This window comes from Phalacrocorax carbo, chromosome 11 (genome assembly GCF_963921805.1).
Source record: "Phalacrocorax carbo chromosome 11, bPhaCar2.1, whole genome shotgun sequence".
In the NCBI taxonomy this organism is placed as follows: domain Eukaryota; kingdom Metazoa; phylum Chordata; class Aves; order Suliformes; family Phalacrocoracidae; genus Phalacrocorax; species Phalacrocorax carbo.
Window position 1 is genome coordinate 2,117,879 of NC_087523.1, and position 22,662 is coordinate 2,140,540.

At 46.1% G+C, this 22,662-nt stretch overlaps 1 protein-coding gene across 2 annotated transcripts; it reads left to right on the plus strand.

The window, feature by feature from the left end:
• The first annotated feature begins 350 nt into the window (after positions 1-350).
• Positions 351-22,202, plus strand: KIF4A (kinesin family member 4A). Of its 2 annotated transcripts, none has more exons than XM_064462823.1 (31): positions 351-448; positions 689-831; positions 919-1,033; positions 1,685-1,875; positions 2,170-2,262; positions 3,517-3,683; positions 3,929-4,023; positions 4,233-4,352; positions 5,512-5,687; positions 6,694-6,755; positions 7,452-7,587; positions 8,104-8,162; positions 8,414-8,519; positions 9,200-9,265; positions 9,576-9,761; positions 10,428-10,531; positions 10,832-10,976; positions 12,001-12,111; positions 12,878-12,961; positions 13,554-13,667; positions 13,890-14,045; positions 14,468-14,562; positions 15,016-15,145; positions 15,992-16,162; positions 16,567-16,674; positions 17,448-17,525; positions 17,618-17,719; positions 18,390-18,551; positions 19,823-19,942; positions 20,692-20,814; positions 21,383-22,202. In XM_064462823.1, exons 2-31 carry the CDS (start codon positions 709-711, stop codon positions 21,566-21,568), a joined length of 3,684 nt encoding a protein of 1,227 aa, XP_064318893.1. In that variant the 5' UTR covers positions 351-448; positions 689-708; the 3' UTR covers positions 21,569-22,202. The 2 variants fall into 2 exon arrangements, with proteins under 2 accessions (XP_064318893.1, XP_064318894.1); XM_064462824.1 differs by having other exon boundaries at positions 7,455-7,587.
• Positions 22,203-22,662: the final 460 nt, after the last annotated feature.

Consider the following 22,662-nt stretch of genomic DNA (forward strand, 5'->3'; position numbering starts at 1 on the left):
TGCCCCGCCCCGCCCCGCCGCCTCACGGCACCGCACCGCCCCTCGCCCCGCCCCGCCGCCTCACGGATCGCCTCACGGATGCCCCGCCCCGCCCCGCCGCCGCACGGCACCGCACCGCCCCTCGCCCCGCCCCGCCGCCTGACGGATCGCCTCACGGATCCCCCGCCCCGCACCGCCCCGCACCGCCGCCGCACGGGCACCGCCCCGCCCCTCGCCCCGCCCCTCAGCCTCACGGATCGCCTCACGGATCCCACCGCCCCGCCCCTCGTCCCACCCCGCCGCCTCACGGCACCGCCCCGCCCCTCGTCCCGCACCGCCGCCTCACGGATCGCCCCGCCCCCTGACGCCCTGCCCCGCCATTGGCGGTTGCGGCGCGCGGCCCCGGTTTGAATGTTGGCGGTTGCGGCCCCGCCATCTTAACCGGCGGTACTGGTGGCGGCTCCTCCAGGTGGGTTACGGTGCTGCCCCGAATCGCCGCTCTCCTCAGGTGGGGCCGCTTGGGCCCGGGCGTTGCGGAGGGCCCGGCCCGGGTGTCGGTAGCTGGCCCCGGGCGCCTCACTGGCCTAGGCCCCGGGCTCCCGGGCAGAGGGGTGCAGGCCGCAGCGCTGGGCCCTGCCAGGGCGGTACCTCCTGGTACCCGCGGGCGTTGTCTCCTGTGAGGCCTCACCCGGCTCCTGTTCCTCTGCAGGGCGGCCGCGGTGACCGAAAATGGTGAGGGAAGATGACAAGGTGATCCCGGTGCGTGTGGCGCTGCGCTGCCGCCCCTTGGTGCCGAAGGAGACCAGCGAAGGGTGTCAGGTGTGCCTCTCCTTCGTGCCGGGGGAACCGCAGGTAAGGGAGCCGGCCCCGCCGCCCCCCAGTTTGCTGCCAGGGCGCTGGGGTGCCCAGCCAGTGTCGTGTGTCCCCTCTCCTCCACAGGTGGTCGTAGGCAACGATAAGTCCTTCACGTATGACTATGTGTTTGACCCTTCCGTTGAGCAAGAGGAAGTCTTCAACACAGCCGTTGCCCCTCTCATACGGGGCATCTTCAAAGGTGTGTGACAGCTGAGGTCAAGCTCTGCTTTAAAATATTGGGCATTTTGGTGGGCTCAGCTGTGCAGAAGAAGGTGCTGCCCTGTTTCATTCTCCATTCTAACTCATTTCTTTCATCTTCTGAAAAAATAAAATCCTGTGCTGTCCAGACACCGACTCCAGCCTCTAGTAAGAAGTGTCAAATCTTACCTGCTCACAGCCTGTTGTACTCTGTAGGGATAACAAAATGACTCGTATGTGTTCACTGGGACACTTTGGTTCCTCAGCTCTTTATGTAAAGAGGGAAACTTCTATGAAGAATAAGAGGATGAACTGATAAGCATCCTACACCAGAAGGTGTTGCTGATGCTACAGTGGCGCTGGGATGACAGAGAACTCTACCCTGTCTTTCTGTGACTAACTTTAGTGAAGCAACAGAGCAGACTTCAAAAAGGGCTGGAATAATAATTTTATCTGTGCTTTGGGGAGCTTTTCATTGACTTTTTTCCCTTGATGTTGCTAACTGTGACCTGTGCATAAAGGTTGTGTAAACTGATAGCGAGGGACGGGGGTTTTTTTGGAAGGATGCTTTTACTAGAATGTAGCTTTGTTCATCAGAACTTCTTCTGGTTCCCACGTGACTGTCTGATCTGGGTGCCCTTTGTCCCCCTAGGGTATAATGCTACCGTCTTAGCCTATGGACAGACGGGATCTGGAAAAACGTACTCTATGGGAGGTACCTACACTGCCAATCAAGAGCATGACCCTAGCGTGGGGGTCATCCCTCGGGTAATCAAACTGCTGTTTAAGGAGAAGGAGCAAAGGCAGGATTGGGAATTTGTCCTCAAGGTTTCTTATCTAGAGGTAAAAGTTGTTTTGGTTTTCAAACTGTTATGAACTTATGAATTACAGATAAAGTGAGCTTTAATGAGGCCACCTCCTTCAAGTAATAGGCATTTATGAACCAAATCAAAACCTAAGACTACATGTGGTCTTGTCAGGAACTGGATTCCAAGTTCTAGATATTTTTCTCTAAAAGTAAAGCGAATAGAATGTCATGCAGTTAGCCACGATTTCAGCGTAACTGTACATCTTTCTTTACAAAAATTTTTGTCTTGTCAGGCTGCTAACTCTGAACTGCTCTTCTGATGCTTTCAGATCTACAATGAGGACATTCTAGACCTGCTATGCCCATCAAAAGAGCGGTCTTCTCAAATCAGCATACGGGAGGATCCGAAAGAGGGCATAAAGGTCTGTTGCCCTGTTAGATATGGGTGTGTGGGGGGTGACATGGCTTAGGATGAATGTTGTGGTGAAACAGCTGCCCTACTCCTTGAGCACATACAGCACAATGCTTTATATTAGTGTGTATGAAATCATCACAATTACTCATTCCCCTCAAAACCGAGCTGTTGATCCTTACGTTTACTCAGAGTAACACCAATAGGTTTAGACATTCATGACAAATGCACCTGCAAGTCCTAGTCTGACTTCTTTTTTGAGGGCTGATTTAGGTGGCTATCCGAGAACTTCATACCTTGGTTCCCTTCACCAAATTTCAAACTTGTTGCAGTCGTACTCTTCGGTTTGACAGAAGTAGCTTGCAACAAAGGGACCCCGAGGGTAAACTAGTTAAGCGCCCAAGTTTTATTTAGCAGTTTTGTACAGATGCGTGCTTACAGTGTAGTGCAGAAAACCTTTCGCTACTGCTTGCTCTGTGTGCTTGTTTTGTAGTTAAATCGGTTGTCCTTCGTCTGTACGTTTTTGTTTTGCAGTGGTGGGTAGGTTGTTGGCTGTCATCCGCACAGCGTAGGTGTGCACGACACCTGTAGCTTTGGTCCATTAATGCTTTTTTTATGCGTACTCTCATGCTGCTCACTGTCATCTCTAAAGTACGGGGGTGCGACTCTTCCGTGAGTTAGCAGTGGCATTGTGATCCAGGGAGACAAGTCCTTCAGGGGAAGTGCAAGCTTGCAGAGGAGCACGGCCAGTCCCTACTGCTCAGTCCCTTCTGCCCATTACATCCCTAATACCTGCCTCTCCTCCGCTCTCTCCACGCAAATACTTCACCCCCTTCAGCCAGCTTCCCCTTTTTCTGCCTGTGATGGGCACAACTTCCAGCTTGGCCAGGGGATACCTGAGGGCAGCTGGGGATTTCTCCACAGAGTACTCAGGAGCCCTGTCTCCATCCCTTGCTCAGTGGGCTCATAGCTCAAGCTCCATCCCATAGCTCAAGCAGGCACAGAGGAACTGGGTGTGTGCGTGTAGGAATAGGATGACGGAGAGGTGATGCGACTTAGTTACTGATCTGGAGTTCAGAATAAATTTTCACTGGGGGAATCCATAGCAAGCCTCTGGCCTGAAGTGAGACTCTGACTTTTGCAAATGTGTTTACACAGAGACTTTACTTTGTCTGCTGTAGCCTAAGAGAGGGGATAATTTTTGTGATGTACGTTGAGGTGAAGAGGAAGGAGAGGATAAATGATGCTTTCTTCCTTGATACAGATTGTAGGGTTAACAGAAAAAAATGTCAGCTGTGCCCAAGATACTGTATCCTGCTTAGAGCAAGGGAACAATTCCAGAACAGTGGCCTCCACGGCAATGAACTCCCAGTCCTCACGGTCCCATGCCATCTTCACAATCTGCATTGATCAGAAAAAGAAAAATGACAAGTAAGTGTGATTGTACAGCTACTCCTAGAAGCTCTTAGGAGTCAAGACGTACTCAGAATTTCTTAGTGCTGTCATTCATTCTTGCTCTTGGATGAGCTCAGCTGAGCTACTCTTGAGTCAGTTTCTTTATTTGGCTGTCTCTGATATGAAGTATGTTTTTCAGCCTAACTGTAGTAACTGCTAGACTGCTCCTTTTTTAACTGCATGTTTATTTGAGAGAGTAAAATAGTCTATTTCTGCCATAGGAACAGCAGCTTTCACTGCAAGCTACACCTGGTTGATCTTGCTGGCTCTGAGAGACAAAAGAAGACCAAGGCTGAGGGAGACCGACTAAAAGAAGGTCTGTAGGAAAATAACTGGTATGGTGTGGGTTTCTTACTGCTTTTGAGTTAATAAACGGAGTCCTTGTAAGGAAAAGCAAAGCAGTTCTTTAAAAAAAGCATATTATAAGAGTTAATTAACCCTCCTTATATTTTTTAATAAGGGCATGAAATGAGCAATTCCTAGCTGTCAAGGTGGCTTCACTTGCTGTCATCTGTTTGTATGCAGGCATCAACATAAACAGAGGTCTTCTCTGCCTGGGGAATGTGATCAGTGCTCTTGGTGATGAAAATAAAAAGGGTGGGTTTGTCCCCTACAGAGACTCAAAGTTAACAAGGCTACTGCAAGGTAAGGGGCAGATGATAATAAAGCCTAAATCTACAGGTGCACTTTAAATGGCAAAGTAGCAAAACACCCCCGAACAGCCATACAGCCATGGTTCAAAGCTGTAGCTGCTGTTGACAAAGGCATTGCATTTATTGGTTTAGTTCCCCTTCTGGCTGAAGCTCAGCCTTTTCTGCACTCTTATTTTTAGGTTGCAAATGCATTGAAATAGACTCATAAATGAGTTCTGCTCCTTTGCAGTTCCTAGATGCTAGGAGGAAACCAGACAAATTGAGTGCAAGTTTTTTTTTGTGAGGAGAAGGAAGATGAGAAGTTAAGTCTGGAAGCAGAGATTTATTATAGCTACTTACTGAAGGATATTGCAACCAGAATGAAGCTTGAGCTGTCTGTGCCTGCACTGTGCACGTCATATTTATGTTTTATTTTCTCAGTCTGAATATCTGGTCTTCGTGGCACTTATTTTTCAACAGTTGCGATGGTTTTTTAATACATTTTATCTAAAATAGCCTTTAATGTGGGCTAGTAACGCAGTTTACTGTGATTTTTTTTTTTTTTGGTAGTTAATTGATTTGGTACAAAAGGTTAGGCTCTTCAGTATTTGCCATATCTGAGAGTATCTAATAAAAATAAACTGGATTATGTGGAGCTGGATATGGGGTCCTTTTTTCAGCTCAAAAATTTTAAGTAGCCAGTATGTGTTCGTGTAAAACCAAAGGATAAATGCCATGCAGCTTGATGATCTGAACAAGTCTGTTCTTAGCCGATAATTCTTTAAATAGGAAGACAGTGTGAATTCAGATAGTCTGGATATGCATGGAGATCTTGAGTGTTATTGTCTGGGAGAAGGAAGAGGAAAACCTGAAAGAACTATGCCAGAAATGGCATACAGAAACTACAGCAGTTACAGAAATTACTTAACAGGACAATATTACTGGGGGATTCTGATGTACAATCATCGGTGCTTAGAGCTGAGGCATGACTGTGTCTTTCAGTAAAAGCTCTTTAGTATAGTACTGACTGGGGCAGAGGAGAAAGTAGATGACAATGACAGAAACCTACAGCTGGATATCTTTTAGCTGTTGCAGATACCTTAATGATGATATTTAACTAGTCGTTCTTGCTGTCTCTTAAAGCTTTGATTATGCCTTGCTTTCCTTCTCAGATTCTCTGGGCGGTAACAGCCACACTCTCATGATTGCCTGCGTAAGCCCAGCGGATTCTAATCTAGAAGAAACTCTAAATACTTTGCGTTATGCTGACAGAGCAAGAAAAATAAAAAATAAACCCATAGTCAACCTTGATCCCCAGGCGGCTGAGTTGCATCATCTAAAGCAGCAGGTACTTGGTGCTTTCTTTGAGAGGAGTAGATCCCTCCTTTTGGTACTAAGCTTAGTAAGCAAAGATATTGGGTGCCAAGCTACACAAAATATGTGAAAAAAATTAGTATGTGTTTCTCTGTCTCTTGAGATGGCTGTCTAAGTGTTGGAAAGGGAACACGTGAATATTTCTTTTAATTCTACAGCAACTATTCAGTGCCATAGAAAAATGGTAGTGTTAGTGTGACATCTGTTTCCCTTCTACTGAACGAATCATCGCCTGCCCATCAGGCTACAGGCAGAATTGGAGACAGAGAGATGGTTGTGTTGCTGACATCACCTGCCTATGCCTGGCACGGAGTGGGAGGTGAAGAGTGTTCCTCTGTGGTCAGCTTCAGAGGGAAATAAGTTGCATAAACTAGAATTGGTTAAACCCAAAGCTAAAATTGCCCAAGGGCTTGTCTACTAATGAGAGCTAGCCAGGCTTGCTGTGCTTGCTTGACCGTATGCATATGATATGGTCTTTCATGCTACCTCTCTGTAGGAAAACAGTAATCTTGTTCCACAATGGAACAAGGAAGAGGTCTTGCTTACTGCATGGGAGTGCTCACCAGAGCCTCCTGCGTGTTAATAAACATACTGTAAATTCAAATCACATATGGAAGTAGGGTAGGAAGGCAATTGATATGACTGTCTCATGTGAAAGGTAGCGACAGAGCATTGGTTCCGCTAAGTGGGAGACCTGCCCTTTGGATCAGCAAGGTCTCTGGCACCCTGCAGTATGTCAGCTGTCTGTGGGTGACTTAACGTGCTCTGATCTGAGCAACCCTGATAAAGAGAAGGTAGCTTTTTTAGGAGTAAATTACTTGAAATACTGTAGCAACATGATCCCTTTCCACAGGCAATGGTAAAAGGACAATTGTGGAGCAAGTCACTTGTATTAAAACTAAGGATCTTACTCATGTTCCTTCAACCATCTAGTTACTATATGGGAGAGCTTTAAAACTGGTAATTGTTTGTCTTTCTAGGTACAACAGCTACAGGTGTTACTGCTGCAGGCCCATGGAGGGACCCTCCCAGTGTCTCTCAAGTAAGACTTGTAGATTAATCTCAATGGAACTGATGTCCATCACACACCACCAAAGGCTCTAGACCACCTTTGCTCCAGGCAGCACTGTAGAGCGTGGGCAGAGCAAGCTGGTTGCTTTCTAATAGCATCTAGACAATTTTTTCCTTTTTTCCTCTTTTTCCGTGCTTACTGAAATTCCATTCATGTATGGGTCACTTATTTTTGTAGGAAACCCCTTAAGATTGCAAAAATCTGTTGTAGGAAATATGAGCAGAATTAGGCATTGTCTCCTAACTCCCTATTTCTCAGATCCATCCATCCATCCCTTTTTCTTCCTCACTCCCCTACCTCTAAATACAGAGCACTTCCATCTCCATTGTTCTTGAAAGCACAAAATGCAGGAAAGAGTTGGATTGTGGAGGTCTTGTCTTCTGAGGATGTTCCAAAACTCAAGTTCATGCCGTTTACAGACTTACCCTTGGTTAAACAGCATTACTGTTTCCAAAGGGTGTTGCCTTCTCTTGCAAACATCTACTTTTGGTATGCTGTACTACTTACATTTCTGAATTCAGACCAGACTTCCTCCAGTTATTTCTGATCATCTGCTACAACCTATATTTATTGTAAGTTATTTAGGAAGCTTGGAGGTAATTTCAGCACTTTTACAAACCTCTAGCGAAGTCATGTTCACAAGCAAACCGGTCCTTAATGTTTTAGTAGTATGGCACCATCAGAGAATCTTCAGTCCCTGATGGAGAAGAACCAGTCACTAATGGAGGAGAATCAAAAGCTGAGCAGAGGGCTGAGTGAGGCCGCTGGTCAGACAGCCCAGATGTTGGAGAGGATCATTCTGGTAAGGTTCAGTTACCCAAGAAGAGCTTTAAGTTGCATGACTTTCCCCTTTAGCTGAAGATTAATCACTAGCACCTCCTGTGCTAATGGCACATTAGGAATCTCTCTTTAATGTTCCTTTCATATTCATTTCAAATCTCTAGCTTTTGGATACTTGGAACCAAAAGTCTCCCAGAGCCTGTCAAAGCCTGTAGGTTTGGTGACTTGTGGGGAAGAGTAGACCTGAATCTTTCAGCTTTTCTGTTGCTTTAACGTTTTAAATACCAGCACTTGTGCACACGCTTTCTCTCTCTCTTCCCTCTTCCCACCCTCCTGCTCTGCTTTGTTTTGATTCGCTGCAGTGTATGTTCCTGCGAAACTGGGTGTTAAGTCTGAACAAACTAGTGGCAATGATCATGCAAGATCTTTCAGTGCATTGATTTGCCACAGACTGACAACATATCTTGCTACAAATAAATCAGCTGTTTTCTGGTTTCTTGGTTTTCCTACAATTCAGTATAATTCTGACTTCTCTTAGACAGAACACGAAAATGAGAAGATGAATGCCAAACTAGAGCAACTTCAGCAGCATGCTGTGTAAGTCTGTTTCCACACCCCACTCATGCTAAGGAAATGTTTTTTCGCTATTAAATGTTGTTTTTTGGTTTGTTTGGTTTGGTTTTTTTTTTTTGGGGGGGGGGGGGGTGTGGATAAACAGGAAAAGCCAATTTGTATTTGTTCATCCACAACTCATTTGTGTGTTCAGTGGGGAAAGTTGCTCCTCACTGGCATGTGACACAAATGTCCCATGTAATACTCAGGGACTTATTCCCACATCTGCATTGCAGATGCAAGCTTGATCTTCAGAAGCTGGCAGAGACTGTGGAAGATGAGGAACTAAAAGAAAATATAGAGGTGATTCGCAATCTGCAGCAAGTGTTGGCTCAGTTGCAGGTAAGACTGAATCCAGGGAGAGAAGTGTGTGTGCCAGGCAAGTTTACTAATGAAACCTAGGGTTCTTCCGCTGATCTGCAGAGCAGTGGATTCCACTCTGTGGAAACTTCGCTTAAGGAGCCTAGGAATTACAAGTATTAAATGACTCTTGATATCCATGTCAAAACAATTTGTCCTGCTGTGCTTTTAATACTGCAGAAAGGCCACTTGTGCTTGAGTGGCTGCACGTGGTGCGGGAAAAGGAAGAGTCTCTGTAAAAGAATCTTATAGTGGGAGATTAGCATGGATTTACAATCCAGAAGTCAGAAGGAGAGTTATAGTCTTGGTAGTTTTAATGAGCAGCCTCAGTTCCTGGGACCTGAAATTGTTAAATGGAAGTTGCTGAATCTTTGTCTAATTGAGGAACTTTGCTGTTCTCCCTCACTAGACATTCCTCCTGTTCCCAGACTCCTGTACTCTCGTGAGGAGCTGGCTGCCAGTGCTGGAGTTCAGGGAAGACTAGAAAGACTGCCTTGTCCAGCTAGTTTAGGAGTACGCTTATTTTACTAAAGGAGGAAGAAGACGGCATCCTCTTTCCAGAGATGGCCCAGAGGAGAAGAACATAATGCTTTGTCATAGTAGCTTCACTTTACTTCATCTTTCCCTTTTTACCAAAAGTTTCTTCTCTTTGTCATGTATAGGGTGAACATGCTGCCACAATGGAAGCTGCTACAGAGATGGCAAAATCTGAACAGGATGCTACAGGTGTAAGTGAGGGGAGTCCAGCAGTGCAGACCTTACAGGGGCACCTTTTTTTATGCCCTCAGCACTCCTTTTAACTGGGTCCTTTATGCTAGTTTTCTAATCCAAATGTTTGGTAAATAATATGTGTTGCTTTTGTATGTGCTGCTATTTTATGCTTATATTTGCCTAATGTGTTCTAGATCGATAACCTGTTCTCATTTCTGAATATCTACTTATTTACGTAAAAAATGAATTTGAAGTGTTCTGCAGAAACTGATCAGACTTAAAGGGCTTTGGGTTGGCTTCTGCAGCTCATTGCTGTGTCTCCTCCAGGAAGCAGAAATGGGCCAAGATACCAAGAGATCCTCAGATGAGTTCACCACTCAACATGCCCTCCGTCAAGCACAGATGTCCAAAGAGCTGCTTGAATTGAATAAAGCCCTGGCTCTGAAAGAGGCACTTGCCAAAAAAATTACTCAGAATGATAGTCAGCTGGAGCCCATTCAGTCCCAATACCAGGTAAACTCTTCTGAAATAGTTCTTGTGAGGATGCGTTCGGTTTGTTTTTCCCAGTTGATGCAGTCGCTCCATGCTGAGGAGGGAAGGGAGGAGATCTGTCCTCTCATGAGCATGTTCTTATTGTGTCTATCTCTTTCCTTAAGCTGGGTCACCGCCCCCTTGGGCGTATGGGGGACTTAACTATGGGTGTCAGTAGAGAAGGTGGGGGCGGGGTGAACATTGCCCAGCTATCTACAAATAGCTCTACCACCAGAAGACTCTCTTTTCCCTGAAATAAGCTATTAGCTGTTCGATGTGAAATGGGCTTCTCTGCTTTTTACTCAGAGGTTTGCTTGGCCACACCAAGCCCAAATGCAAGTGCTTCATTGTTAACTCTTGTAGTCCAGCCAGCTGATCTGGTTTCCCTTTTTCACTAGGTGTGCGGGATCTCCCACCTGTGAAATTGTTCAGTCATATCATTTAGTTTGTTACGATGGTTCTGTGAACTGACTAAGATTTCAGTGTATGGAGGACGAGCCCTTTGGCACTCATTCTGCTTTTAGAGGACGCGTTTTACAGCCTGTTGGAAAGGAACGGTGTGTCTCAAGGACTCGTGTCTTAAAGCTTTGTCTCAAAGTGAAGTTTCAAGGTTTTTATTAGGAGGCTTACTACTCTTGTCCTTTCTAGACTAATATCAAGGATCTGGAATTGGAGGTCAGCAATCTGCAAAAAGAAAAGGAGGAGTTGATTCTTGCTCTGCATATGGCAAAGAAGGATGTCAACCAAGCCAAGTAAGTGACTAGGCAAGCCATGTGGCTTATAGCACTGAAAACCGTTAATGTGCCTGGGAAAACTCGTGGTCTTGCATTTCTACTTGTAAAAGATCTTATTTTGATGCAAGTGGGTCCCTGTAACGTGCCATGTGAGTTGTATGAATTGCAGAGAAGCCTGGTAGTGGGCTTTCGTCAGTGTGAATGATGATAATACACAATTGCTTCATTTTTCATGAGGTGTCTCTAAAGTTGGAGAGTACTTATTGAGAATACCAGTTATTAGTGGGGGACTGTTTCTAAAGTGTGATTTCTTTACAGACTGAGTGAAAGGCGGCGGAAAAGACTTCAGGAGTTGGAAGGGCAAATTAATGAGCTGAAGAAAAAGCTGAATGAGCAATCAAAGCTCTTAAAGCTGAAGGAATCTACAGAACACACTGTCTCCAAACTGAACCAGGAGATCAGGGTAACTAACACTAGCAGGCAGCTCTCAGGCTTGCTCCAGTGTAGACAAAGCAGCTTTCAGGCAGAAGGCACTTGCTTTTTGTTTTATTAGGCTGAGAACACCAGTTTTTTGTAAGATTCCTTTGGCTATGTGACCACAGTTGCTAGTGTAATACAATAGGCAGGTGACTACTGAGACTTGGAGGAATAAAAGAAGTCCAGAGTGTCTTCTGGCTATTCTGATAATTTATTGCCTCAGTCACAGAATCCCAGACTGGTGGGGGTTGGAAGGGCCCTCTGGAGCTCATCCCGTCCCACCCCTGCTTGAGCAGGCACCCCCAGAGCAGGGGCACAGGACCACGTCCAGGCGGGGTGTGAATGTCTCCAGGGAAGGGACCCCACAGCCTCTCTGGGCAGCCTGTGCCCCTGCTCGGGCACCCGCACAGGGAAGGGGTTTGTCCTCACGTTCAGGTGGAACTTCCCGTGTTCCAGCTTGTGCCCGTTGCCCCTTGGCCTGTCCTTGGGCACCACTGAAAAGAGCCTAGTCCCGTCATCCTGACACCTTCCCTTTAGATATTGATAAGCATTGATTAAATCCCCCCTAAGTCTTTTCCAGGCTGAACAAACCCAGGTCTCTCAGCCTTTCCTCATAAGGGAGATGCTCCAGTCCCCTGATCATCTTGGTAGCTCTCTGCTGTACGTGCTCAAGCAGTTCCATGTCCTAAAACTGGGGGGCCCAAAACTGGACACAGTACTCCAAATGTGGTCTCACTAGGGCAGAGTAGAGGGGGAGGATAACCTCCCTCGCCCTGCTGGCCACACTCCTTTTCATGCATTGCAGTCTTCCCTTTATGCCTTAAAAAAAAATGAATTCCTGGGTTTTAGCACTTCACGGGTGTCCTTAGGCATGTACTCTGAATGAGCAGCACGCTGTAATATCTCCCGTCTGCCCCTCCTCACCCTGACAGACACACTAGGGGAATGTAGGTTGAAACTACCCAGAATGCAAATACTGGACAATTCTTCCAGCAATTTATATTTTTCAGGAAATGAAAAACCAAAGGGTGCAGCTGATGCGCCAAATGAAAGATGATGCTGAGAAATTCAGGCAGTGGAAACAACAGAAGGACAAGGAAGTGATCCAGCTGAAAGAACGGGTGAGCAAACAATAAGCCCCCAAACTGTACCTCCCTCCAAAGAGTGAAGCAAATCATTAAAGCGTTTGCTGTAAGGCTTTGTTTAACTTGCAAGCATCTGAAAAACAGCTGGGGAATGCTTTGAAGAAAACATTAGTTCATATGGCTGCCACCTTTCACCAGTTGTCATAAACTGACTCGCTCGCTCGTGTCTGGCAACCTTAAAGCTATCAACATAGTCATCATGATTCAGCTCTAAAGCAGAAGGCAAATATATCTAATATTTTTAAGTATTTAAAGTTGTAGGGGTTGGCCACAGAATGGGAGGTGTTTAAACTTTCAAAGGAATATTGAATCTGCAGGTAAACAGTGAAAATTATTAATGAAATCCAGCTGGCTTGTAGCATTCAAGTGTAATGGACAGCAAACATCTGTACCTCCTGAGCTCTGGTCTCAGAGGAATTCTTACTGAAGGAAGTTTGCTCCCCAGTGCTTTGGGACACTAAGTCTTAAAGATATGGTTTGCAGTCTCTTGCAGCCTTCAGGCTCCTAAACCTTTTTGATGGAAAGTGTGGAGCTCCTTCCAGCCGCTTTAAGCCTAACAGCCATTTGTTCTCAGAGGCACTATATGGCTTAAGCTTGTTATGATCAGTGAAATTATTGTCGTGAAGCATTCGCATTGCAGAACAGCGAATGTAATAATTCTGTTCCAAGAAGTGTGAAACTGGCCACAGGTGTTAGTGTAACACATGACTTTTCTGTCTGTCTTAACACTATTTCCCTGCAGGACCGCAAGAGACAATATGAGCTACTTAAGCTAGAACGAGATTTCCAGAAGCAGGCCAATGTACTTCGGCGCAAAACAGAAGAGGTAAGGAGCCAATGTCTGCTAGAAACTCCCGACCAGTTCCTAAAGGTCTGCAGAGTGTGGTTGGAGGCTGTAATAGGGTATGCAGAAACTTCTTAAACACAACTTGGAGGTCTAGAAATAGGTGCTTTTCTCGCTGTAGAGAAAATACTGTGCTTCTGTCGTGTCGTCTTTGAGGGATTCTAGTTAAATCTGCTCCTTGAAGAGTAGATTACCCTTTGATCATCAGGCTGCTGTGGCAAATCTATTGCAGATACACAAGCTAGAAAAAGTGTAAAATGAGCTTGGGTGGTTACGCTAGATTGCAATTCAAATTTCTTTCAGGATGGCTGTATAGAGGGAATGCATCTTGAAAACATTTTTTGGGTGCTTTCCTCTACTTTGAGGCCTAGAAGTAGATTCTCTTCAAACTGGGAATCTCAGCAAAGGAAACTAAATCAGGGGGACTCGCTCATCTTGGATTAATCCTGAAGTTTTTATTAACTTCTTCTCATTGTCTCAATGTCTGGCTTGCATTGTGAATATCTCATGTTTTCAGCTGTTGCAGATTAAGTGAAGTAACTACTGTTCAGCTTTTGTGTAAAATATTTTACAGGCAGCAGCCGCTAACAAGCGCCTAAAGGATGCTCTGCAGAAACAACGGGAGGCTGCAGATAAACGGAAGGAGACTCAAAATCGGGGAATGGAAGGAGTTGGTGCACGAGTAAAAGTGGGTGACAGTGTTGTGCATTCCAACAAATGGGCAAACTTAGCTTTGCTAACTCAGTAGGTCCTGCTGGGGTTGATGGCTGGAGAGCAGAGGGGAGGAACATGGACTTGCGTATTAAGGGAGACAATGGGATTATTCAATTTACCTGTGAAGGCATTTCAGAGAAGGGCTCAGTCCTGAAATTGATACTATACTGGGTTTTGGTGGTTTTTTTTCCTTCAGAGCTGGCTTGCAAACGAAGTAGAAGTTCTCGTTAGTACTGAAGAGGCTCGATGGCACCTTGCAGACCTTCTGGAAGACAGAAAGACCTTGGCACAGGAGCTTCTTCAGCTTAAAGAGAAGAAAGAGGCTGGGGAAAACCCACCTCTAAAGCTCCGGGTAAGAAGGAAATACCATTTTCCCTGTCCCACAGCTCTGGCTGTTCAGCAAGTACTGTCACTTCCTGTTATCCACTCCTATTTGATCTTTTCCCTCAGAAAGTAGGGATGCAGATGGTTCCTTTTCTGGAAGCAAAGTTAAAGGGTTAATGTTGTTACTGTTCTCTGGCATGTCAGGGAACAGTTGCTGAAGTAACTTGTTACTTAATGCAATGCATCTGGTGGATGTGAGTGGGTCACACCCCCTACCAAAGACTTTGTGAATTTTGGGAAGGAGCAGTGGAATTTAAGCTACAGAGAAATACTTGGAGGCTTTTGTAATAGCTTGGCTCCTCTTTGCTGAAATGTCCCTAAGTGAAAGCCCGGTCTTGCATGTGTTTCTTCACCTGTTGCTCACTTCTGTCCATTGCTGTAATTCTTCAGAGACGCACCTACTCCCTCGCAGATTTGCAGGCCTCAGAGATGGACGTTTCCATATCGAAGCAGATAGAAAGTCTGGAGACCGAGATGGCGCTCAGGTAAGGCAGTATGGCAAAGCTGATTTGCACAGCCTTGCCTCCATTTTTTTTATTCCCTCATCTCTATCTACAGCTCTTCCGTGAAAGAGAAGAGAAAGTGAAGTAACTTATACACTGACACTAAAAATTATGAAATAAGACCATGTGGTTTTCCTGGCTTGAATTTTTCCAAGATGTGGGGATATGAGGGCAATACTCAGTCACTAAGATTGCTTTGTTCTTAACTGTTTGTGAGCATCTCTGTATGAGGGAAACACTGCACTCCTAATTGGAAGTGTAGAGGGGAGGAGGAATTCCCTGCTATAGCATTGCAGGCTCCAACTGCTGTACTAATCAGTCAAAATATTAACTTGAGCTATTTTGTCTAATATACTGGTAACAGTCATTTTAGCCCAGACACTAGCCCAGGTTTTCTGCTGTGTTGTAACCTCAAATGCATGTGTTCTTCCAAAGGAGTGCCCAGATAGCCGATCTGCAGCAGAAACTCCTGGACGCGGACAACGGAGATCGTGTGAAACAGCGCTGGGACAGTATTGCAACTATTCTAGAGGCTAAATGTGCTTTGAAGTATCTCCTTGGAGAGGTAAGTTCTATATTTTTCCTGTTTCATCGCTAAAAACAAGGGCTCAAAGTGCTTAGCCAGGAATGAAAGGAAGTGATTTAACAGGCTGATGGCAGAGATGAATTAGAGTAAAGCACTACTGTACTGAATGAGGTTTATTTTTCTCACAACTTCTTATTAAAATAGTTTATTGGGGAGTGAAATCCAAAAAAGAAGAGAGAAACAGAATAGACACATTTTAGCCCATCTTGAGGTAACGGCTAAAGCTGTGCTTACAGGAGGCTTGCATGGGAATAGTAAAAGGGAAGAGACAAAATTCACAAGTGGAAGAGAAGAAGTAGTGCCTAAAAATACTCACTGAACAAGTAAGGCAATCTGCAGGGAAACAAGGGGCCTGCTCTGAGGTCAGAGTGGAAGCAGTGGAATGGATGTTGGGATAGGAGAAGCTTAAACAAGACTGGGGGTAGGAAAGATTAGGAATTGGGCTAACATGGAATCAAGGAAAGAGCAATTGAATGGCAGAATCATATCAGCCCCTGGGGCTTGGAAATTAAAGGAAAAGAACAAAGGAGATAATATGAGAGAGCATTCATTTTTGGGGTCCCCTGATACTCAGGAAAGGAGATTAATCTAGAGCTGTTAACAAAGCTTCCTGCTATCTGTGTTGCACTTCTGTGCTGGCTGTCAGATGTCAAGCTCTGAACGTCTCATCTCGCTTCCCAGTTGCTGATGGCCAGTGCAGCTCTCAGGGTCATTGGAAGTTAGGCAGAAATGCTTCGCCTTCAGACTGAAGCATGTGTGCCCCAGAAGATGTTATAAAACACGGAACTCGTTGACCCAAGCAGTCGTCTTGCTTTTGTCTTTCAGCTGGTCTCCTCAAAAGTGCAGGAAAGCAAGTTGGAGAGCAGCCTTCAGCAGAGTAAAGCCAACTGTTCAGATATACAAAAGATGCTGATCGAAGAGCGAAACCACACAACGGAGATGGAGGCTGAGTTCCAAAATCAGCTTTTGGTGCAGGAACAACACCACCAGGAGAAGGTAAAGCACAAGTGATAGAAGTCTTGAGAGCATCTGTGTCTTGGGATTCTGATTCCCAGATCTGCTCAGAGATAAAGGCAAAATGTTGTGCTGAAACCAGTCTGTTGGTGTGTATCTGATCAAGATTTGTTAGACTCTTGCAGGATAGTTAACAAAATCCCAAGAAATCTCCCTGTTTGTTTTTCTCTCCTGCACAGCTTGTTTTATTCAATAACTTTTTGCAGTGCTCTAAGTGAGGATGTTACACCTGAGCACAGGATAACTTTTAAAGTGGATCAGGGCAGAATCATGCTGGAAGTGGCAGAAAGAATCTTTCTAAAATTGTCAAGGCCTTTTCCTGAGCTGCCAAGTGTCTCTTTAGGAATTCACACCTCTTTCCCTCCATTATATTGACTTCCTTTTAGGTTCTGTACCTACTTAGCCAATTCCAGCAAAAAGAAGCAGCAGAGAAGAAATTGGAAAACTCACTAAGTGAGCAAGAGAAACAGCTGCAAGAGCGACTCAGGTTCCAGGTAGAGTGTCTGGATTTGGCTTGGGGGGGCGTGGGTGTGTGCTCATTAGGGCTCCCTCTTACTTGAATAGTAGCTTTAGAGTGAGGAAGGTGCAGAAAGACTGAGAGCGTTTCCATTTGTAGCTAAGATTGCTCAGTTTTGTTGGTTGCAGGGGACAGTTGCTGTACAGGTTTGAATAAGCCTGTTTTTTTTCCTCTTATGTATCTTCTTCCATTAAACAAATGTAAATGCAGCAAGGACGCCTGCCATGATCTGACCAGCTCGTGCAAACTTCTTCCATGCTGGAACACCTTTAGGGTATTCAACACGCCATTACTGATCCTTGCTGAGAACAGCTCCCTTGTGCTATCAGCAAGGCAAGAACTTTAGCCTGATGCTCTAAACATGTTACAAGCTGCACCTTGTCTTGTCACTAAGAGATTTAAGTGGTATAGCAAGCGCCTGTGGGAAGGCATGTTCAGTCATGTATTAAAGCAAGATCAGTCCTAGGTGCACCTAATTTGGAGATAAGCCTTAGAAATAGAGGGAGGTTTAGGTCTTAAATGGTCATTCTGAAAGGATCCCATTCCCTCTGTTGTATAGGCAGCGTTATACATAAAACAAGGTTGTAGCACTAATGATTTTCCTGATTAATCAGAGCTGGTCTCCTGTTGGAGAATACAAAGCAGCCCCTTTGATCCTGTAAGAAAGATCCAAATAGGAAAATCTGCCCCAAAGAGCTACGTGGGGGCAGCACAAGTAAGCCTACAGATCTCATCTTGTCTTACAAACAGGAGGAAGAGCTGGAGAAAATGAGGGAGATCTGTGAGAAGAACCAGGAACTTCTCCAGGAGAACGACACTCTTAAGCAGGTAGAGATCCGTGCAGACAGAAGCAGTAAGAGCTTCTCAGCAGTTGGGTTAACGTATTTTGCAAAGCTCACTCTTTTTGTCCCTCTTAACAGAAACTGCTGCTCCTCCAAGTTGCCAGTGGACAGAAGCTCCGTCACATTCAGCAAATACCGTCTGAGTCGCCTGATTCTTCGTTTGATTATATTCCACCCAAAGTAAAGATTCTGCATACTGCTTTTCATGCTTGTGTCACATCTGGGTTCTTTTCAAAAGCTAATGTTGGCTATTGGCAATCTTGGTTTCTTGCTCCCGCGTTGCTTTTTACACTCTATCTTGTTCTGCTTTATTGAAGTAGGCCTGTTCTCTACTTCAGACAGTCCCTAAGGCTTCTGTTCTCAGAATACTTCTGAACCTAGCTTGCACTAGTCTTTCGATCTTTTTTTTTAAAAAAATAAGAGCAAACAAAAACCAAACCTGTTTTCTCAGTCTAATTAGGTCTGACTCTATCCTCAGTAATCCAGGTGTTTTCTCTGTAGCATTTCCAGTCTCTGAATCATGGAGCAAGGCATCTGTCCTAGAAAGTTTAATCATCACCTTGCAAAAGAGCCAAACCTTTAGTGCTGGGAGGAAAAAAAGATTTTAAACTACTTTGTCAAGGCTGTGACACAAATCTATTAAGTTTCCAAGGATTTGTCAGCTATAGCAGTTTAAATTGACGGATTGAATCTTTAATCATGACAATGTGATCTTCATCCCCTCCCTAACCCTACAGTCATCTTGGCTGTCTAAGAGGAATGGGACTGTGGTGGTGGGACTCTGAAGTGCCTTAATAAAATGCAGTGTTAGTTCTTCTGGCGCCCCAACCCTTGTAACTTCTGTGTGTAGCCAAAGACTCGCCGGCAAACGACAGCAAAACCCCGTGCGCCAACCCCAGAAATGGACATGGAAGAGCTGCTGTCTGACTCGGAGGAGTCTGGAGAGGAGAGGGAGGATGCAGACTGGGTTCCTGTAAAAGCAGTCAAAGGAGTGAAGAAAAGCATGATGGGGGTAAGATCCAGTTACCTTTGACTTGTTATTGCCTATAAGGGAATCGCTTGCCTGTATCCCTGTACAGAGGGAGACTGTGGCATCTCCACTGCTGTTCTGAACAGCCTTAATGCGGTAGTACTGCTGGCATTGGTTATTTATCGTATTCTGACAGAAAAAGCAGAAGTTGCCCAAAGTCAGCGACACTTTCCTAAAGGGTTTTTGACTGGACAAATCATCTTCTGCCATGAGACATGTGCTCTGTCCTGCTACCTGTGGCTGAACTGGCCTGTACGTTTCAGACAGCAGCGATAGTGAGTCCTAGCGGCAGCCTTATTCCTTCATGGAGCCTATTTTAGCGGGGGGAAAGAAGGGGTCATGCATCCCTGCGTGCCGTTCCCGCTGCAGTGTGCTGGGCCTGAAGCTTCAGCCTGCTGCTGAAACAATTCCCCATGGGATAAAAGAGATGATTTGAACCTGCCGAACACAAGTCACTGTGAACCAATGGGCCTCTTTGGGCTTGAATTTCTAGGAATCAAGGCCTGTATTGTGAGACGTGTCCTCCTTCCCCTTCACAGAGGGGTACATTATTACATATTTCACTACTGAGTGACTGCAAATGTCAGCAGTTACCACAGAAAAGCATATGAATTTTAAGGTCTAGCTTAGCTCCTTTCACTGGAGCTTGCTGACCTGATAAATCCTGAATGACGGTACTACTGGTGGTTTGGTTTCAGGGAGTTCTTTTTGGCCGTGTTGCAGGAAGGAGGCCTTGTGCTTGACCCTCGGCTCTTCTGAGTTCGTTTACGTAGCCCAGTGGAACCCCTGTGCAAGTTACTGCTCAGCTGAGAACGGTAGCATGGAGCAGCTGCTCCGTGTGGTCCGCTGCCACTTCACGTACCCAGGCCAGCACAGAATCTCTGCTGTGAAGTAGCTAAACTGGGTCACCTCCATCTAGAGGGAGGGCCCCAGGCGTGGTGGCACAGGTTTGCCTCCTAGCACACAAATATTAGCTTAACGCACTGAAACTGGCGTCCTTTTGGGTAGCTTGAAGTCAGGGACTGAGTAGGAAGATGCTTATTTTGGGGATGCTGAAGCGAGAGATGGCTCTGTAGGTGGAAAGGTTTCTTTTCCTGGGGTGCAGGACCAACAGTGCAGCAATAAAAGGTTCCTGGCAGCCTGGGGAAGGTACTGCCCTTTAGATTGCTGCAGGCAGGGACAGCTGTGGCAATCCAGATGCAAGTCTGTAAAACACCGGAGCTGTTTCTGCACAGAACTCTTCTCTTTCTTAGTGTTCCTGCAAGGGCCGGTGTGGAAATAGACAGTGCGGCTGCAGGAAGCAGAAGGTGGGCTGCACTGAAGGCTGTAGCTGTGACTCGGCAAAGTGCAGAAACAGAGACCCCGGCTTCCCGGTGAGTAGCGCCGCGTTCGGGGGTGCGGAAGGGCCCGCGCCCGACGTCCGGGCTATGCCGTGGGTTCCAGCAAAGCTGGATGGGTGGATAAGCAGTTACGCTACTCGTGCTAAACGTACGTGCACTGTTTGTCAAGCTGAAGCTAACGTGCCTTTCTGAAACACTTGTAAACGTCACTGTAGTTCAGGGTTTATCTGTGGTAACCGAAAGCAGAGTTTTCCACTGCAGTGCCAGGCTCTTGCACTAAACACAGATATTTGGGTCACCTCCCAAGTCACGTAGACTTACTGAGTGCCAGTTGCCAGCCTTGAAACTGAAGACAAATAATTTAAGTCTTTCTTTTGCACTTGGTAAATAAAAATTGTATCTTTAGCTTTAGATGGCATAAAACCATAACTTGCTTTCAGATTGATTTTTTTTTTTGAAGAATGGAAGGGATAACTTGGGGAGGGGGTTGTAGCGTGTGGGAGGTTCTTGAGCAGCTGATGTTCCTGAGAGCTTTTGCTAGAAATGTCTGCTCTACTCTTTTTTCTTAGAGATGTAAAGCAGAGACCTCCCATAGCAATTCTTTAATTATTGACTATTTTATGAAACCAGTTGCCCGAGAGATGCATCTAGCGTCCTGTACTACGAATTACTTTGCAGCTGGAGAGAAGGTGGCTTAGGGACCCCTAGTATTTCTTCAGCCGTTGGTGGGAAAGGAAGGGATGGGTATTGTAAAAGTGCTTCAAAATCGTGTTGCCCCTCAGGACACCACGCTGAGTGAGAACCAAACCAGGGATTCGGAAGGTTCCTTCAAACTTGAAGACCCCACTGAAGTGACTGCAGGAGAGACCTTCTTTCAGCCAGTGTGTGTCACACCAACTACAAAGGTACTGCCTAAAGCCCTACAGTGGCTCTGAATGTGCGCCCGCCTCGTTCGCGGCTGGGTCTAAAGAAGAGAAAGCCCCAAGGTGATAGACTGCTGCTAGAGAAGTCTGACCAGGCTACAGCTGCCAAGCCAGCCTGTATTTAAGTTCTGAGCCTGCTGTATTCTTAAGTTCTTGTACGAAAACTTTGCCACTCAGGCTGGCCGTGCTTCCCTGCTGCACCTTCCAGCACTAAGAGGCTGGTAACTGAGGATTTTGTCCTACGTGCCCCTACCTGTCTGTGTCCAAGCGTACTGCTCCTCCTGAGCCCTTGCGCACTCTGACTCGGCAGCTGTAATTTTGCCTCAGCTAAACAAATTCTCCTGTCCCATGTGTACGCGCACTGTTCCAAACGCTGTCTCTTCCTGCTCAGCCTGTGAATTTGTCCTTAGGATTTTGACTTGAGTAAAGAAACTAAGCAACCCTTGGCGTTGGCCTGGCAACTTGCGTGCGCGCTGCCTCCAAGCTCGGTGCAAGCTGGCTGCCCTCAGGGCAGCAACCAGCTCCACAACTGTCTTAACGTTTCCGATAGGTGCTGAAAGATATCACAGACCAAGACATGCTCGTGAAGAAGCCCAGCACTGCCTCTTCTCTGCTCGTGAGAGATGAGGAGTCCCAAGAGAACCAGATACCGTTTGTCAAGAGAAAGAGGAGAATGCTGAGCAGCAACACCAGCTTCTTCTCAGGTTGTACCCCTATCAAAGAGGAGCTTAACTGAGGAGCCCACGAGACGCCCCGTGCCTGGGTTGTGCTGCGCTCCCTTCGACCACGTTGCTGGTGACTTTTTTGAAGTGTTGGGATCTCTTGCTGCAGCAGAAGGCAGGTGACTGTCGTGCCTGACAGCTTCTGGCCTCAGCAAGAGCATCAAACACTAGTTCTTGTGAGATTGTGTCCAAGTCTCTGTAAATACTTGTATGTGTGGGCCTTGGGCTGCTGGTAGGAAATTCTTTCCTCGGGAATTTCAGTAGTGAGGGGAGGTGATTTATCCAGGTTCCTCATTCCACCTGCCTTCCTCGTCCTGAGCTGTGAACACGTCAGGTACAGTTTAATCCATAATCTTGAAAAAACTTTTGCCTTTGCACTGGAGAAGTGGGCACTGTCTCTTCCACTAGGGTGTGAGGAACTGTTCCAAGCTGCTGTGTGAGACGTGCTGGGCCTTGGGCCCGAGGAGGCACTGTCTGTAGTCTTAAACGAGCCCGTGGAGAGGCGATGGTCAGTGTTTCCGTCCCCTTTTGGCACACGGGGCCTGTCCTTGTTCAGTGAAGTTAGAAACCTGCTAGCCTTATGTGAATATTGTAGTCATTTTAACATCATCCTGTAGCTTTAATAAAGTAACTACTAAAAAACCCTGACTTTTAATTTCATGTTATTATGTACGATGAACAACCCGTGCACTCTGCAATTAAAATTAGTCTCAAAACGGTCCACCAGTTGCTGGGCCGTGACTGCCCTAGGCCTGGCTCTGGACCCTGTCATGGGAGGCAACCCCAGCAGCCTGCTCCTGCTTGCTTTTCTTCTTGCTGTTATGGCCTAATTTTTGAGTCACAGCAGGAAGAAAAAGTGAGGCTTCCTTCTCCAAATGTATCTTTTTTTCCCTTCACTGCTAACAGTGCCCCTTGCAGACGGATTCTGCGTTAGCGTTTGCTTTGGGAGCCCTCTGCGTTTATCTTGGGTAACATTGCACTGAGTCCATGACGTGGGTTCTGGCTCGGTGCAAGCTGAGCAGGCTTTGCTGCTCAGGAGCTGCTCAGACACGCCTTTAATAAACCAAAGTGCAGGGTTTCTCCTAACTAAAATGAGTGTCGTCACAAA

Coding starts and splice junctions, on each gene's coding strand:
- KIF4A (XM_064462823.1), top strand. CDS start 709: ATGGTGAGGGAAGATGACAAGGTGATCCCGGTGCGTGTGGCGCTGCGC. Junction 18,552..19,822: donor TGAAGAAAAGCATGATGGGG/GTAAGATCCAGT, acceptor TCTCTTTCTTAG/TGTTCCTGCAAGGGCCGGTG. Junction 20,815..21,382: donor GTGTCACACCAACTACAAAG/GTACTGCCTAAA, acceptor CGTTTCCGATAG/GTGCTGAAAGATATCACAGA.